At 37.0% G+C, this 13,031-nt stretch overlaps 1 protein-coding gene across 1 annotated transcript; it reads right to left on the bottom strand.

The window, feature by feature from the left end:
• Positions 1-2,597: 2,597 nt before the first annotated feature.
• LOC115919054 (carbohydrate sulfotransferase 9-like) lies at positions 2,598-12,013 on the bottom strand. Its single transcript, XM_030998200.1, has 4 exons — positions 11,731-12,013; positions 6,865-6,983; positions 4,914-4,990; positions 2,598-3,752 (listed from the first exon to the last, which is right to left on the bottom strand). The coding sequence occupies exons 2-4, from the start codon at positions 6,965-6,967 to the stop codon at positions 2,898-2,900; spliced, it is 1,035 nt and encodes a 344-aa protein (XP_030854060.1). The 5' UTR covers positions 6,968-6,983; positions 11,731-12,013; the 3' UTR covers positions 2,598-2,897.
• Between the last annotated feature and the right edge of the window lie 1,018 nt (positions 12,014-13,031).

Raw genomic sequence — 13,031 nt, 5'->3', positions numbered from 1 at the left:
TAAATGTGTGTAGTAAATATGTTATATTGCTGAATTGTTAATTTAATTTTGCAGAAGAATAATAAATTCAATTAAATTCAATTAAACTCAAATGAATATTAAAGATCACAATGCAAGTTATATTTATTTCTCTTCTCAGTTCATTTAAATCTCGGGGATGTGGAGTAGTACCACTATCGTATCAGAATATTTGACACATCTTCTGAGCGACAGTGGGTTACTCTTGAATCACAAACTGCGAACCTTTTCATCTTGGTCATTTAATTAGATGATAATTCGTGACAAATTGACGACATATTTTTATCATTGATATGTTTAAACATAGCAGTAAATTTGATTGACGATATTTCCGATTTGATGGCTGATAGCGCACACGTTTGAAAGCTGACCATACTGCTGTCTTCGTTTATTCTCGTCACAATATTTCGTTCACCGCGAGACGCGATAAATGATCAAAGGATTTCGTTAAAAAAGGCGAGCGATCGGTACTTCGTCAATTTCTGGGTGTATCGGCATGTTTTCACAAATGTACATTTAGAAAGACATCTAAAGAATCATCTTTGGAATCGTTTTGATTATTTGCTCTCAATTTACCAGACCTTTCGTGAATATATAGGGGCATGTTTTAACGAAAGTGAACCTAACGACCAAATCCGACGCGGAGATCTGATGGATCGAAGTGAGCTCGAATTTCTAGCTTCAACCGTAGACCCATTACTATACCTGATCCCAAACCTTAACCTTCCTTAAAACGAGACCGGCTGTGGCGGTCTTGTGGGCTGTCATTCTCCTTTGAGATAAGACTCCGGAGCTTTAATAGCATAATGTTGTATATACTTTTTGAAAGGAAAAACATGTGTGACAGCGATAGTCATAATAATGAAGAAAAGGGGAAATACAAATTGCTTTTTTTATGTACTCGTTATATTGACATGTATTTTTCGACAATACAATTTCGATTTTTTTTTTTTGGCAAACATATATATTTCCGTTTGATCTAGACTTTCTTATATAATCATTGGTCATGAACATAATTAGGTCCAATAACATAGCATCTATAATGTCCCTTATACCATTATTATATATCTATGATTTGTTTAAAATATTTTTTTTGAAGGATATGGAGTATTATATACCTCACTTAAGAAATCCAGCCATCTGATTGGTCGAATTGCATTCATAAACTTCAACTGTTCCTGTAAAATTCTCGGTAACCATGCATAAAACATTTCAATATTTTTAATAACCATGGTTATTAAAAACAGTTGGTCAGCCTCCATGGTTACCCCATAGGTTTACATGTTAAAAAATGGTTTGAGCGATGGAGGATGCCGTATGTGTGCGAAGGATTGGTCGGTAATTTCAACACAATTGAATCTCGATCGATCTTACCGACAATTTTATCTTGCATTGTTGACATGAAGACGAAAATAAACTTCCAAAAACAAAAAAACAACATCTGCCGATAGATCTTGATCTAAGTTCGTGCCAATATGCATTGCAACAGTAAAAGAAGAGTCCATATATGGAGCTTTTGCGAAGCATTCATCACATGCGAAGCCGGTTTCAATCCATTTTAATGTATATATTGGAGAAAACTGCCAAGCATGTTAACGGCGGGCCATAGCCGAGTGGTCTAAGCGTTGGTTTTCGGTACACCTCTTGTTGTACGCAAGGGTTCGAATCCCGTCTTCGACAAAATGATAAATATTTTTAATTTTTCATTTTTTAGTCTATTTTTTTTCAGCATATAAAAGTATTAATGACTGCTTTAATATTCGAGAAATAGTTGTTTTCATACGCTCTCGGGAAGGTTACAATTGGGCTATTCCCCTCGGCAAGCCTCGGGGAATAGCACAATTCTAACCTTCCCTTGAGCGTAATAAAACAACTATTTCTCTCAAAGCAGTCATTAATACCATATTATTAACCGTATCAGACATCTGAGCAGGGCAATTTTTAAATGTTATTGCCCTCAAAGTTTGATGGATAAGTCAGCAAAATTACAATAAGTTAGTCCGCTCAGAAAAGTCAATGGGATTTTGTGTGTAATTTGGCGGGCAATATAGGTTATACAGTAAACCAATGCGCAAATATTTTAGCCCGCTCAGAACAGTCAATGGGATTTGTGTGTAATTTGGCGGGCAATATAGGTTATACAGTTAGTCAATGGACAAATATTTTAGCCCGCTCTGAAAAGTCAATGGCAAAATGCGTGTTAAACTAGTGAGCAATAATATAGTGCCAGTTGTAATTTACATCGCGCATCAGCTATTGTAATTTACATCGCGCATCGTGTATCAGAAAATGCGCACTTTGCGCGAACTCTATTGTGACGTAATAATCACACCCTAGGCAAACTGTTTGCAGTGTATCAAACACTGGATGAACAGTGCTGGTTTGACAATGTTTTTGCAACTTCTAATGCTAGGAAACCCTGTGTAGCCTACATAATTTAAGAGTATATAGTAAGAGTTTCTTGTTTGCTCTAGCTGTCTGATGTGGTTAATAATAGTAATATTGACTGCCTAATTCAGGGCAATACGACTTGTCATATATCACCCTCACCTTCGGTTCGGGCGATATAATGCCCAGAAGGCAGTCAATATTACTTAAATACATCATACTTAACATGTGTAATGATACTTTAATTGGAAGGTATCAACACTGACATTGAAGGCTTGTTCAGATATGCCGCGGTGAACCACTGGAAACGAAATACGATTAAATTTAAATTTAAATTAATTAAACTGTGTGCCACGAAGATCCTGCGCGTATTGACCGAGCTCTAGCTGTGTCATAAGATACAGCAACGTGAAGTGCATTACTCTACGTCATCATTAACGTGGTTAAAATTCTGCCGCGGTTTTGCCGCGTTTTGTGCATGTGAACGAGGCTTAAAATGAATTTCTTTGAATTGCTCGAGGAATCGAATAACCGAACAATTTCATATCCGAACTCAACAGCTTTTCAAGCTTCTTCATTTGAAGATCCGACAGTGTTCCATAATACCTCCGCAAGACGCCATCCTCAGAACTATTGGTCGCATGTGGCGCTTTCACAAGTGGCACTTTCGAAGTGGCATCAAATATCTGAACGGTTTGCTTAAAATCGTCTGCGTACGTTTCGACGTTGCCGATATAATCGTAATCGAAACATGGTGGGCAGACTTTGTATTGTTCTCGCCAGTGCACGTCCTGAGTTTTTTCTACACTCAGGTAATAGTCCACGAATTCTTTGAAAGTGACGTTGTATTTCTCGCTTGGCATCGACCGATCCGGCATCTCTGCGGGAGAATGGTTCCCGAACTTCAAATAGATATTTTTGTTAAACCATTTACGATGTAACATATTCCGATTGGGGTAGGTCTCCAGTCTGTCACGGAAAGCGGACAGAAGACGGGAATACGGATTGCGCACGAAGATCGCCGACGAGTAATTCCGTAATATACCAAGCCTCTTGTCAGGTTTATACTGGCCTAGCACGCGGAGATGCTTCTTGGCTGCATTTACTATTTCTTGCGGCGCCAAGCCATTCGTCGAGTTGATCGCGCCCTCTAGTATCATTAGAGTTCTCACCCAGTTCATGCTGGTTGCTTTCGGAATGAGACAGATGATGGTTCGGTATCTTTCGGAGACGTAGATATTCCGAAGGTAGCTCGGATTTGTAATTATTTTGTTCAGCTTGTAGGTTTCTTTGTCACAGAAGCCGAGGGAGGAACAACCATGACGTTGGGTGTGTCGACGCAAAGCCTGTAGCGGTCCACAAGTCCGTGTTGTATACGACATGGAAAAGATACAAGAAAAAAAGAACACATTAGAATTGAGAAAGCATTATGGACGGGGAAATGAGAGTAGGGTAGACAGAGATAGAGAGAGAGAGAGAGAGCAAGAGAGAGGGAGAGATTATGTGTGTACGAGTGTGTGTATGTGTGTGTGTGTGTGTGCGTTAGTGTGATAGAGAGAAAGAGAGAGATAGAGAGAGAGAGAGCGAGAGACAAACAAGAGAGAGAGGGGAATGGGGGAGGGAGGGGGTGGAGGAATTAAGATATTTATATAGAGAGAGAAAAAGAGGGGCAAAAGAGTAAGACAGAGAGCGGTGATGGGAGAGAAAGAGAGAATGCGTGCGTGTGTGCAGTATACATGTTTGTGGGAGAAAGAGAAAGAGAGGGAAATAAAGAATGAGAAGGAAAGAATTCCCAACTTTGAGAGAATACACACGACTAGGTACATTGCTTCTTTATAATCCTTCATTCTTACTTTCAGATTGTTGGCGCGATCAGTCTTAATAATGTAGATCTAGCTTCAATTCGATCTAGATTCACGTGAAAGAACATATAAGAGCCGTGATGTTTATTACGGGAAGAAATTAAAGACTGGAAAGTGATGACCTTATAATAAATACTTCACGCATCTTAAATTCTATCACTAATGAAAATAGAAAGGAAAAAACGTCATCTTGGTGCCCACAGTGTGATGATTAAATGTTGTTATAATTCTCGTGGACTGCAGCACCCTATCCCCCTCACCCATTTGCCCCGGCTTGACCTATCTTTGGGTGGCCTTGTCATAATTCTAAGCAGTAACTTACGCCGGATTTTTTTGAGGAGGGGCTTTTAAAATTTGAAAATCGCGCCGAAAATTTCGAAGGACTCAGCCAGCCGCTGAATAAGGGAGGGGGAATTGGAAAATTATGCCTACCGATATTTTGTTTTGTAGGGGGGGGGGGGGGGGGGGTTAAGCTCAGTTTTTTTGTCACCCTTTAGCACCCACAAAAAATGTATTCATTTTTTTTTTGAAGGGGGGGGGGGGTTCTAAAAAACACATACATAACAAAAATTGAGGGGGGGGGGGTTCAACTCCCAAAACACCCCCCACCCCTGCGTACGCGCCTGCTCCTGAGCATTCTTATACCTGGGTTGCCGGACAGTTCTGCAGAAAGTGATCGTTGGACCGTTGTGACATTGTGATTCTTGGTTGTAAAACTCGATCTGTACATGGTTAAAGAAAATAAATACGTGTTTTTTTAAATCACTTTTTACATCTAGCCAATATGAGAAAACTCGCACAATCCCTAAATGATTTAGACACTCTAATTATCATTTTGGTCTATGAGCTACACCAAAACTCTAGTGTTAATTTCACGTGTAGAATGGCGGAGGAATGCAAGGCAACATATCATTTTGTTATTACTAATGTTCTAAATAATCCCATTACTTTGGCAGAAATTTTTAATCCTTCATTCAGCTGTTCAAAGTATTTTGATCACTAATGAAAAATCCCCCTCGTTTTAATTATTATTTGTAAATTGAGGGTGACGAAGGATTATCCAAATTGAATTTGTTATTATTATATATATATATGATGAAATAGGAAACAAAATAAAACTAATCTAAACGATGTAGCCAAGCTATGTAAAAGTTCAAACAGGGGAATAATAAAGCAGCTACAGAAAGAGGAAAATGTACTCTATCTCGCAGTTCCGGGTTATTTTATCTGTGCATCACTTAAAGGGATAGTTGAGTTCTGTTTTCAGACCGCAAATGCCTTCAAAGTGCATGGTTAACGCTCTTATTCTTATCTATGACATTTCTAGTGCCCTTTTAGAACCTAACATTGCTATGAAGGTAACTTTAGACCCCAAAATAATCATACCAATTCAGCTCCACTTTAAACAAAATACGGTGACCGTTAATTAATTATTTAATTAAAAATGACAATACATGGGCCGGCTGGTTGTGCGTATAATAAAACCAACACGAAAATGCCAATAAAACAGCCAACATCGCCTATGAAAAAACCTCAACAGCGTGGTCCACAGACGGAAGGATTATCGCTCTGATTGAAGGACAGAAGAAAGTCATAACAACCCTGCTAGGGTTGGTGGTGGCCCTTCATTCTTATAATACATTGCCGTAGTCTAATAGTGGTAACGTTATCTTCCTAACAGGCGCGTAGCCAGGGGGGCGGTGGGGGCGGTCGCCCCCCAAAAAACGCCGGCCAAAAAAAAGAGAGAGAGAGAGGAACTGGGGTACAGCGAATCGTCTTTGTCTAATAATACGTCAAAGCTTCCGCGCTTCGCCCAGGAGGAGGCAGGGGGAGGGGGGGGGGGGGGGACTGAATTCAGACAAGGATTAAGAAGTCGAGAATGGTAATGTGAGTCGTCTTCTATCGATGTTCTATCATAACTTAAAGGTAATACAAAGTTTTGGTATGGGGTAATGAATTTGGTTCAAATAAACATATTGGAAGCATTATGCAATCCTACAATATTCATTGATCGTTGTCGCGGTTGAAATCGAGTCTAAAGTGATGAAATTGTAAATAATAAACTATTTATGTTGTATAGCGCCCTCTCAAGGTCAACATATTAATTTAGCTATAAAACAATGTGATTTGAATAAAATCGACCGATTTGCTATTACTGTTTGGAATATATATATCAGGGCCCCGTCTTACAAAGAGTTACGATCGATCCAAATCAATCGTAAGTCCTCCAATCAATCGCAAGTTTGCAGTCTCCTATCTCTTATGTACATAGTTACGATTGATATCAATAGCAACTATGCACATACGAGATGAGAGACTGCCAACTTGCGATTGATTGGCGGACTTGCGATTAATTAGAATAAATCGCATTTTTAAAAATTTAAGAGGGGGCCTGATCTACCCTAGTCATACCACTGAGACCGACATCAGACCGGTAACAGCCCGAAAAAAAAAAAAGCATTACATTATCCCTAAAGGCCAACATAGATCAGTGTTGAGTCGGTCTGGAGATATGACTGAGGTATTACCCAAGCCCCCTCTCCTTTAAATAAAATCAAAATTATGATTAAAAGAGAAAAATAGACATAATATCTACCTTTTTCATGTTTTTCCATTCCCGAATATATGGTAAGAATCACAAAGGTAGCGGAAGCAATCGTCGCTACACTGAAGATCAGATACTCCCTACTTACTCCCATTGTACCGAAATGTCAACTAGAAATGGAGAGACAGAAAGAAAGAGAGATAGAGGGGGGCACATGAAACTTATTATTGTTCTTAAGTGGCCTAAAGTACATCTATGTACTCTAGATCTGTAGTAAGACATTGTATTTCATTTGGCTCTCTTCCCCCCAGGTGTTAAATAAAAATGGGAACTGGTAGGAAGGGTAGGCATGCTGTAACCGTGGTGTGGGTGCTATTAATGTTTCCATTCTTCTTCTTCTTCGTCCTCTTCTTCTTACTTGGGAATGTTGTTGTTGTTGTTTTTATTTCCGTATAATAAAAAAAAATCAGATACAAATACAAATATACGGCTGGTTGCCCATATTCAGCTGCAACTATAATTGTTGCTGCTGGCCTTCCATGGGGCCAGTTTACAATATACAAAATATACATAGTATCAGTCGAAAACTTAATACAAATACTTAAAGGAAAAAAAAAACAAAAAAACAAAAACAAAAACAAAAACAAAAACAAACAAAAACAAAAACAAACAAACAAACAAAACAAACATCATATAAACATACATAAAGAGGTACAACAACAAGGTGATTATAGTCTGCGGCACACCTTTCGTAGTTAATCTTTCATCAGAAAGGACATTATTTACCGAAGTTCTTATTCTTCTGTTTGATAAATAGTGTTTGAACCACTGTAATTCTACACCAATTACACCCATAGATTCAAGTTTAGATACAAGGATTAGGTGATCTTATCAAATGCTTTTTGCAAGTCTACAAAAATTGTTCCAATGTAATTACCTTTATCGATAGAGTAAAACCAATCATCTGTGACTGCGGCTAGTGCTGTCACGGTGGAGTGTTGACACTTTAAATAATCCAGCAATTGTCGCTGAACGACTCTTTCCATAACTTTAAAGGCGCAAGGCAACAGTGAGATCGGCCTATAATTATTGAAATCAAGTTTATCTCCTTTTTTGTGTATTGGTATTACTTTTGCGACTTTCCATTTGTCAGGCACAACCCCTTCCCATAAAGATTTGTTGATTAAAAACGTAAAAGATTCAATCATTTCAGATATTGACTCTTTAAGAATATACATAGAAATTTCGTCTAACCCGACGGACTTTTTTGTTTTCATTGACATTACTTGTTTCAAGACATAAGATTGAGATACATTTACAAATTTAAATTTTCTGTCAGAAACCTTTTCACCATGGGCATAAAGCCGGTTATTAGCCCTTGTGTTATTTGTGCATACATTTGTCGCTATATCTGCAAAGTGGTTATTAAACTCATTCGCTATTACACTTGAATTTTCTTTGGAAAAGTGCTGTTAGAAGAATTACAATTACCCATTAAACTTTTGAGTGTTGTCCAAGATTCATTTCTATTGGTGACTTCAGACAGTTTATCACATATGTGTTTACGTTTGGATTTTCTTATCTCGGTGGTAACTTTATTTTGCATGCGTTTATACAGTTTCCATAAGTCATCACTGTTTCTCTTCTTGGCTTTCAGTTTTTCTTTATCTCTCTGTTTCATTAAAGTAAGTATTTCACTATTCATTCATGTGGAGGGTTTTTTGTCACTCGTCTTGTCTTTAATGGCATATGCTTGTTAACTACTTCCAACAGCAACTTTTCCCATTCACTAACTGCATCATTTATATCACTAAACTCTTTTACTTTCTTCCAGTTTTGATCACGCAAATCAGACCTGAAAGCTTCTAAATCTACATTTCTCGACTTTCTGAACGATACAAATGTTTCACTTTGGGAAGTATGTTTACATTTCCACACCAAGTAACTGATATAATGGTCACTCATACCATTTTTAATAACACCAAACGATTCCACCTTATCGGGATAATCCGTTAACATATGGTAAACAAGTATGCAGGATCTATCGGTTACTCTTGTATACAATGTATCATTTACCTGTTTCAAACAATATATATAATTTATTTGATTATAGACTTACGTATATCCTTCAAAAGGTTTTTTCGTGATATCACAGTTAATGTCACCCATAATAATGAGTTGTCCATTGAGACCATTTGCAAAAACCAAAAAGTCCTCATAGTGATTAAAGACCTCGACTTTTGAATTTGGTGGTCTATACCAGTTTACAAAAATAATTGGCTTCGTGTTCTTCAAACAAACTTTTATGCACAATGCTTCTAAACGTTCAAGAGAATCATGACTAAGTTGATATGAATAGACTCATGGACATAAATGGCCACTCCACCCCCATTTCTATCCCTATCTTTTCGAAGTAATGAGTAATGGGGTATGTACATTTCACTGTCTGCAATAGAGCTGTCTAATCTAGTCTCATTCAGAGCAAGAACTTGTATTTCATTTTCAAACATGATTTGCTTGATTTCTTCATGATATTTCAAAAGACTTACAATATTCAGGCGGACAAATTTAATCCCTTTACTAGAAAGTTGATCATATTTTAAAGATATGTTCTCACCAGATTTACATGAGGGATCTATGTTATTAGAATCGTCGACGTCGGACTCTGAATTATTCACAATATAATTTGGAAGATGGTTTAAAAGACTTCTTGAACACTCCCAATTTACAAAATGCTCGTTAGGGTCATCGTAACTCTTTACAGAGATTTCTGAACATGATATGTGTACCCAGTTTCGGCAAGAAGTACAGAGAAGTGCTTTCTGATTTGCTTTAACACATTTACTACAGCGAACGCATGGAAATTGTTGTACCATTTCAAAAAAAAAAAAAAACGAAAACAAAAAACAAAAGTTTTTAAAAAAGTATACAAAATACACTAAAATACTACTAAACAAAACTTAATTATGTAAGATACGTATATAAGAAGCTTGTACTGTGCACACCACAACATGACGCATGAAGTTTAACCAACATTAAACATAACGCACAATTGATTAAGCACCCGAAGAGAATTAAGGTTTAAAGCTGGGCGTAGAAAAGATAATTATAGTCCAAGAATTGCTCTGCAAGCCTTCATCGAATACAATCACATGCTCCCAATATAACCGTGAGGCAGTGCGAGACAATTATTTAACATATGTGTTCGTACTTGCAGATATGAATGTAGAACATAGAGAGTATATAACATTTAGATCCACAGCGTTTGTATATAATGATATAAAATTGGTTGAGGATATGATTTCAGTTAGACAGTTGACAGTTAAAAGAATATATCATGAGTTGATTAAAACTAAAATCGAAGAATCTAGAGCAGAGGAATTTTGCCGTAATACTTTGGAAATTGAATATGTACCTGAATTGGTTATTTAAGTTAAAAGGTATAAAAGACAGCTTACTAATTAATTTAAATTTCAAATTCATAATTATAATAATAATAATAATCTTTTAAAGTCCAATCCAAATTTTATTAAGTTAAACTGAAAATGCAGTACCATATAATTTGTTTAAATGGAAGGTAAATGCCACTGAGCAATTAATTATATTGTAATCAAACAGGTGATTTTATGCACATGTTCCTTTATTTGTAACGAAGTCATTAAGTTTTGGAGTGAAGTTTAAAGGGATATAAAGAAATATTTCATGTCTAATTTTAATTTGAAACCATGTCATGTATTGTTTGGTATTGATTTTAATTCAAAGAAGGAAAAAAAGTGTTGATATTATTTTGAATTATGCACTTTTTACTATATACAAAAGCTTTGTTGGAAAAGAACTTAAAAAGAAAAGACCAAAAGAGAGACTTCTTCATATTTTGATTTACCTATTAAATTATCGTTTACAGATAGAAGAAAATATTATAAAACCATGTATATCCCTCCAGAAATGGAGGCAAATGCTGAAAATGTGAATATGTTTATATCATTATGAAAAAATAAAAACCTGAAATGGTTATTTTACTCCCCAAAAATAAACAAACCCTACATAATAAATTACAGTTGATCATCAACATAACCTATATTAAACTGCACAAATTGACATTTCAATGGACCATGAGCACTTTTTGTTTCAGCTTTGTCAATAGATTAAAGGGACTTTGTAACATTGTTCAGATGAAAGATAGCGGTACTAAGGTAGTGACGTCAATGCTAGATGTACAATTAAAGATAATCTGAAAATTTGAGTGAAAACGGATCATTATTCATGGTACAAATTGGGAAAAACTGATCTGATCGATTCCTTAATTCTCCCAACTATATTATTCTACTTCTATTCTGCTACTTGTCAAAGCCTCTTCAGCATCAAGACAAGGACAATTTAATTACATTTTAGGTGAATGTAAATCGTCACAAAGCAATAAAATGGCTCTACATTTCATTCCAGGACAGTTAAGTGTTGACAGATTTTTATAGCCTGTTTTATGTATTTTTCTCACGGAAAAACGGTTGGGAAAATTCAAAAATGGTTGGGAGAATTTACTGTTATTCACTGTTAGAGGGTGCCTCACATCGACGCCTTCAAAGAAAACTATAGATATCTTTGTGGTTTGAGAATTTGTTCAGGAATTTTTTTTGCATGTCAGAGGGTTAGTATAGTAGAAGGAATATAATAAGTAACATTTTATACAAAAATTAAGCAATTTTTTTCATCAACCTTCAACAATGTTACCGAGTCACTTTAACAGCATGTATACGTCAAACGCTCAAAGAGAAGGCATGCTATATCAACCTCCAAAGTAGAACACCACGTAATCAAGTATATTTAACATTATTTTGATCAACCTATATGAAACTTGTCTACACGTTTAAGTGTTTGGAACAGAAGTGTGCACAAATAGTGGCACGATAGTGTACTTACCCAATTCACTGATAAATGATCACATTCACCTTCCAAAACGTATAAATATAACTCTCTTTTCGTTTATCCTTGCTACTTTTAACGCCTTTTGCCCAATATTCAATTGCTAATTGAGGTTTGTACACGTCGCTGCCTTGCTGTTGACTTACAGTTTATAGCGCTTCTATATGCCTGAACGAATACAGTGCAAGTTTTTGTGAAATGAGTCTACAGATTCTTGTACGTGGCAATAATCTCTGTCATTTATATCAAATCAGTCAAGTGTGAAATTGTATTTTTAGGGTAAAAATATATATGAATACTCTGTCGAGAACAAAATCGGGTGAGTTGAACCTTTGGTTGAACTAAACCGTCGCTGTTTTCACGAAGTGACGGTAGTGAAAAAAAATTGCATTCACTTTGCGTTACGATTTTCCTCACTACCGTCACTTCGTGAAAACAAGGACGAAACATTGACAAGGGTTATATAATTATGGCCACCTAAAGAGACAGGTCGGGGCGAAAAGTCTCTCCATTGGCCATGGGAATAAATGTATAATTTGTATTGTCCTGACAGAAACAGATTAAAAAAAAAAATCGTTATCATCATTGTTATCATTATCGTTATCATCACTTTTCTCTCTATTATCAAATTTACTTTACACAAATCGAATTGGGAAGGGGGGGCGGTCGTCAAGAGTACATTGGCTTTAAATGGTAACCCGACACATGCTCCGCCGACGATTGCTCCGCCGACATTTACTCCGCAAAACGCGACAATTGCTCCGCGACATTTGCTCCGCCGACAATTGCTCCGCCGACATTTGCTCCACCGACATATGCTCCGCCGACATTTGCTCCGCCGACATTTGCTCCGCCGACAATTGCTCCGCCGACAATTGCTCCGCCGACATTTGCTCCGCCGACAATTGCTCCGCAAAACGCGACAATTGCTCCGGTGACAAATGCTCCTCGAACGACAGTTGCTCCGCCGACAATTGCTCCGCCGACAATTGCTCCGCCGACATTTGCTCTGCCTGAAGCGACACTTGCTCCGGTGACATTGTTGATGATAATAATAATAACTAGATTTGTAATACTTGTTTTGAACAAGAATAGGTGGGCTGGTCTAACTAAAATTTGAGACAAAATAAAGGGCAAATTTAAGATAGCTTATTGTCTCAGCTACAACATACTCGAAGTTCAGCGCAAACGAAGCTAAAACGACGGAGATATTGCTCGCGAAAGACGGGAATGTAGAGTCCAGTTTTGAAAAAAAGTCATGTCCCATAGAGAATACACGCAAAAAGTGAAAAATTGAT

The sequence above is a fragment of the Strongylocentrotus purpuratus genome, unplaced genomic scaffold (assembly GCF_000002235.5).
Source record: "Strongylocentrotus purpuratus isolate Spur 01 unplaced genomic scaffold, Spur_5.0 spur5_scaffold_4, whole genome shotgun sequence".
Taxonomy (NCBI): domain Eukaryota; kingdom Metazoa; phylum Echinodermata; class Echinoidea; order Camarodonta; family Strongylocentrotidae; genus Strongylocentrotus; species Strongylocentrotus purpuratus.
This window is presented reverse-complemented; position numbering and strand designations above follow the sequence as displayed.

Coding starts and splice junctions, on each gene's coding strand:
- LOC115919054 (XM_030998200.1), bottom strand. CDS start 6,967: ATGGGAGTAAGTAGGGAGTATCTGATCTTCAGTGTAGCGACGATTGCT. Junction 4,991..6,864: donor AATGGAAAAACATGAAAAAG/GTAGATATTATG, acceptor AACCATGTACAG/ATCGAGTTTTACAACCAAGA. Junction 3,753..4,913: donor AGAACTGTCCGGCAACCCAG/GTATAAGAATGC, acceptor GGACCGCTACAG/GCTTTGCGTCGACACACCCA.